This window comes from Lactuca serriola, chromosome 7 (genome assembly GCF_051521515.1).
Source record: "Lactuca serriola cultivar US96UC23 chromosome 7, Lser_US96UC23_V15, whole genome shotgun sequence".
Lineage (NCBI taxonomy): Eukaryota > Viridiplantae > Streptophyta > Magnoliopsida > Asterales > Asteraceae > Lactuca > Lactuca serriola.
In genome coordinates this window covers 55,171,221-55,176,487 of record NC_136414.1, presented here as the reverse complement: position 1 = coordinate 55,176,487, position 5,267 = coordinate 55,171,221, and the positions used below count along the sequence as shown (strand labels likewise).

General features: G+C 35.2%; 1 protein-coding gene across 1 annotated transcript; it reads right to left on the bottom strand.

Moving 5' to 3' along the window:
• Positions 1–680: 680 nt before the first annotated feature.
• On the bottom strand, positions 681–2,341 carry LOC145063430 (thiamine phosphate phosphatase-like protein). Its single transcript, XM_079011038.1, has 4 exons — positions 2,087–2,341; positions 1,500–1,621; positions 1,221–1,422; positions 681–1,133 (listed from the first exon to the last, which is right to left on the bottom strand). Exons 1-4 carry the CDS (start codon positions 2,252–2,254, stop codon positions 879–881), a joined length of 747 nt encoding a protein of 248 aa, XP_078867164.1. The 5' UTR covers positions 2,255–2,341; the 3' UTR covers positions 681–878.
• Between the last annotated feature and the right edge of the window lie 2,926 nt (positions 2,342–5,267).

Sequence of the window (5,267 nt, the reverse complement as noted above, 5' to 3'; positions counted from 1 at the left end):
GATCCATCAGTTCCTTGTGTTCTCTTTTTATCAAATGACGTTTAGCTGTTTAATCAATTTGTATTTGGATTTTAAATGACAATTTGTATTTAGAGTTTAAATGATATATGTTTAATTTAGATTTTATACGAGAGTTTGTATTTTTATAGTTATTTTAACCAACACAAGAGAAAACATGAGGGTAAACTTGTTATTTTTCATCATTCAACATAGTCAGTTAGAAAAATAATCAAACAACTTAAACTTAGTCAGATGTGGACTCAGTCAAAATTTCTAATCCAATCAGCTTCTAACCCAGTCATATCTAACCCATTTAACAACTATCAAACGACCCCTTAAAAAGAAGAGTTGCAGAAGGATGAAAGCTTTGAAAATGGGATTTCCTATTCCATGTACATACACTTCGTATTCTATTTCCATCAATATTAATGTCTACTTATACTTATATTATATACGGCTATACATGAGAAATGACGACATAACTTCCATTTATTTGTGTATTCTACCATTCTACCTTATATTGTTTATTTTAATGCTTTCATAAGGACATAAAGTAAGATGCCATGATAAACAGAGCAGTTGAACTATGTTGCTATTTATTGCATTTACTAGAAGAAGCATTCAGCTGTTTTTTTACATGTCAACTTTTAATAAAATCCATTTGACTCGTTAACAACAAATTATAGCTCAAAGTTACCAACTTTTATCAATATATGAATTGAAATACACACCTCCTACCAACAAGTTAGATTATTTATGAGCAATACACAAAGTCTCCTAACATCTTTTAGCTACAAATGCTACTGTAGTTTGTGCAAATCTTGCACAACAGATACCAAAGTTCATCACTTAAAGAATATTTTAGTTTTTTGGTGCATTCAGTCTACTGGATTAACAAGGTGAAGCAGAATCTTGTTGAGTTCTTCTCCATGACTCCATTCATGAACTTTTGGCTTAATAGGTACAGATGATTTGGAAATGAGATGATGTAATGGGAAGTTTTTTCTAGGCATCACATGGTCTTTTTCTTCAAGCTTCAAAGTTGGACAAAAATCACCTCCACCATCTCCAATGTAGATTATAACACGCTTTGTTTCCAACATTGAATCTTGTATTTGATTCAAAACTAATCCCTTTTTATAATGTGACAAAAAAAGAAATACAAGTTTGAGATTAGAGGGAAACAAGATTGATAGCTGCTGATTGAGTAATTTAGGTACCTTGCACAAATTTGGGGGACAAAGTTTGCAGCCATGGGGTGGCAAAGTTGAACCATGATAAGGAAAGATTCTAAGTCTGCTTTCTTTATCAACAAAAGTAGGGTTTGTAATGATCTCAGAAAAGCATTCATAAACTCCATGGTTTTTCAAGATTGTTTCTATGAAGAACTTGTTAGCATCACTGAGTACCTTCAAATCACATCTGAAACAATCACAGTTCATTGTAATATCCGAAATGATGAATCAAGAAGATGAGAATTTGATCAGTGTAGTGGGTACCCAAGAGCATGAGCTGATTTAATGGCTGAAATGATATGTGGATCTAAAGGGACACGATTTAAACAGTTTATGATGTCTTCGATAGTTTTTCCCTGAGAATGTAGCTCCTCCATCATACGATCCTGAATTCAATAACACTAAAGTTTGTCATTATATCAGTATTTAAATTTAAATAGTGATTGCGATTTCAGTTTGGGAGCAAAAACTGAATGATTTTCTGATTATTTTGGTCAAAACAATAGGAATCGAAGATGAGTTGCAGTGAAAAAGCTGATTGTCGGGATAAATGAAAAATCGATATGAAGTTTGAATTTGAATATATAAAAATGGAATCCAAGCAAAATCGATTTGAATTTAGAACTAAACGCAGCTCGATTTCAATTACTTTGAGAGAATTAGGCGTGTCTGGAAATTGTGAATCGGTTGATTTTACAATGAGATTAGAACTTCACATTCGTCATCAAAAGCATATTTACAAAAGGTTTTCAGCTAGAAACACCATCATTTAATTACCAAATCCGACTAGAGAACTGAAATTTTGTCGCAAATTAAGTTAAGAGGTTAAAAAAACGAGAAATCATACAAACCATGAGAGAATTCCATGGCAATGTCTGGCGAAGCTGATTAAACAATTGGGTCAAACCCATTTCTACCACCACCCAGCGATCACTATCGTCGTCCATAATCGTTCGATCAAAATCCCATATGATCGTCATTTCTCCGACGACTGTAGGCATTGGTTTCGCCGGCGCCATGACGAAAGCTTAAAGCGGCGCCGTAGGCGATTGTGACAAGTAATTTTGATTAGAGCCACGGAAATGGTCACGGACTTGGTGTATTAGGGGTTGTTCCCAAAAGCAATCAATTTGAACCACGAGTGTAATTAAGTTGAAACATAATTAATTATTATATTTAAAAAAATAATTATGATGTATTTTAGAAAATTAAGTAATTTAATCACAATTTAATATCTATTTGAAGAAAATAATAATAATAAAAAAATTGTTTTTAACAAAAAATAGCCATTCGGTCTTAAATGGATATTCCTAACCATGAAAAAAACATTTTTTCTACTAAAAAAATATATTTTATATTAAATTCTCTGGATTCAGAAAAAATAAAAAAAATAAAAATAAAATAAAATAAAAAAAAATAAAAAAAAATTCATAATTTCAAAAACAAGTCCGAAATCCGATAAACATGTCCCTGTGGTTTACACCGATCTATATTTTTAGTTCAATTTTCTAATATTTTACATGGCTCGTCCATGTGGTTGCTACATCTAAAATGTTCGGCTAAGTATGTGTGAAATGACAAAAATGCCCATTTTTTGTCCTTTTATTATGTTTATTTTAATTAATAAATAGAGAGCCCTTACCCCCGACCTTTAAGTCCTCTTGTGTAAACCACCGGCTCCAACACAATCGATAACTACCATAATCATCTTCATCTTCAACAAGTCACCAAAACGGTTGTAGTCCATAAAGGGGCAACTAATAATGTGATGAGCAGATTTGTGAAGTGGGGTGATTGAAGAGAATAAGCGGAAAGAAAACACAATCCCTCCTCTCACCTTCTTCGTCTCTAGCATCATATACTAAAGAGAGGCAACAAAGCTTTAATGGTTACAGGAGGAGAAGGAAATGCGGAAGAGTTTTAGTAGTGGTGGCAGGGAAGGAGAGCAGTCGTGGATGATGCATTCGAATATAAAGATGTAGCCGGAATATGCAAAAGTTTAGAGGTCGTGGTGGGAGGAGAAAGAGAGTTAGCCGAAAATGAGAGGCATTGATTTTTTCATTGTGGTGTCCTTTGGTGGAGGCAGTCATCGGAAATATGGAAATACAAGTGGTTGTCGAAGATAGAGGTGTCGCCAAAATAGAGGAGATGTATAGCAGGTATGAAAATGAAGAGGGTGGAAGAGATGAATGAGAATGTCTTTTCTCGACTTTGTTGGTTTTCATCATGCATTTGAAATATTCTTCAGAATGGGTTGTTTTGTTGAAGGGTTTTTTTGTAACATCCGAAAAACCATAGTAAAAATTTTCATTTTAAAAACCCTTTAATAATCCATACACCATACAAAAACAGTGCTTTCAAGAACATAGTCAAAATCAGAGTATCATAAAATCATCAATCAACGAAATATCCAAGGATGATGTGCACAATCACTCATTCGCCTTGTCCCGATCATCTGATATACCTGAAACCATGAAATGAAACTATAAGCACGAAGCTTAGTGAGTTCCCTCAAAATACCCCACACAACAGAACATGTAAAAACATGTATGTTGGGTCTACAATCATCAAATTGGATTACCCCAGGCCTACAATCATCAAATTGGATTGTCGTGCACATTGGGTCCACAGTCATCAGACTGCATTACCCCTGGCCCACAATCATCGGATTGGAATGCCCCGATCTGTTGGCTAACACACATAACATTAAAGCCTCAACCCAAACCCCACTATGTCGACATATCCAACAGATAAACATATAACCAGCAAACAGGTAATCATACAGATATACCAATCTAACAGTTCACTATAGCATAACAAGAGCCTATATACCAGGATACGTAACACAACCTAGTGGGCCAACATTGGTGTCTTCGACCCACGAGTATAGTAAGGAAAATGTTAGGTTTTCTAAGCATCAAACACACTCTAAAATAGGCATCGAAAAAAATCAAAACACAATATACCTAAGTGTACATGCAACCTATGGATCTATGGTTTCATACTATTACATCTACCTTAGAAAATACCAAAAACACAAAGGAAGAACACATACCTCTTTTGCAGCCAAAGATCTTCACACTTGGCTTTTTATGCGTACCACCTTTTTTGGTTGATGAGGATCCAAATCATAATCCTTCTCTTGGTTCACACTCAATGAACTCAAAAGAGTAGAATAAAAAATAACTATGAGGGAATGAGCTATAAAGAGAGTTCTTCCACAAGGAGGGAGAAAGAAGTGGCGAAAAATCAAGCCAAGAATGACCTTGGACACATTCCAACAGAAAACTCACATGAACAAATAAATAGAAGCTCAATAGCTACCTCAACAGCATAACTAACCCAAGCTTCCTAAAACCAAGCTATGACCAATCCTTGGCCAAATATTCAATTATACTTGTCAAAAAGTCAACGGTCAAAGCTAAGGTCAAAATTGCCAACAACAACTCTGCATGTCGTGGCCTTCCTTGGCTACGTCGTGGGCACTAAATGCCAAAATAGTCGATGATTCCCCAATCGCCACACTATGGCAACCTAAGGCCATGTTGTGGGGACAGGTTTGAACATCTCAAACAAGCTTAATCCATTTTCTTTCGATTTACAAGAGCTCCAAAGCTCATATCTGATCCTTTTTAAGGTCTAAATGGATAAAGTTTCTAACTTTATCCATTAGAAAGTTCCAAACCACCAAATGTGGACTTTAAGTCTCAAAGGGACACAAAATGCATTTTTCTTAACTTAATCCATTAAGTCCAAGTGTCCAACCTTTAGATCTGGATCAATATGATGTTTAGATGGATAAAGTTTCGAACTTTATCCATAGCAAAGTCACCAACTTTCAAGATCTAAACTTTAATACACCAAAATTGTAACAGCCCGGATTCCCAGGTATTATTCATTTATTTATTTTTGGTAAATTGTGAGGAGACTCGGTGAGTTGGAGCCTAGACTCGCCGAGTAGGATCGCGGATTTGGACGCGGGTTCGCGTCCGGACTCGGCGAGTCCATGCTGTTTAATGAAACCCTAATTTC

Coding starts and splice junctions, on each gene's coding strand:
- LOC145063430 (XM_079011038.1), bottom strand. CDS start 2,254: ATGGCGCCGGCGAAACCAATGCCTACAGTCGTCGGAGAAATGACGATC. Junction 1,622..2,086: donor TGCCATGGAATTCTCTCATG/GTTTGTATGATT, acceptor TATTGAATTCAG/GATCGTATGATGGAGGAGCT. Junction 1,134..1,220: donor GTCCCCCAAATTTGTGCAAG/GTACCTAAATTA, acceptor CATTATAAAAAG/GGATTAGTTTTGAATCAAAT.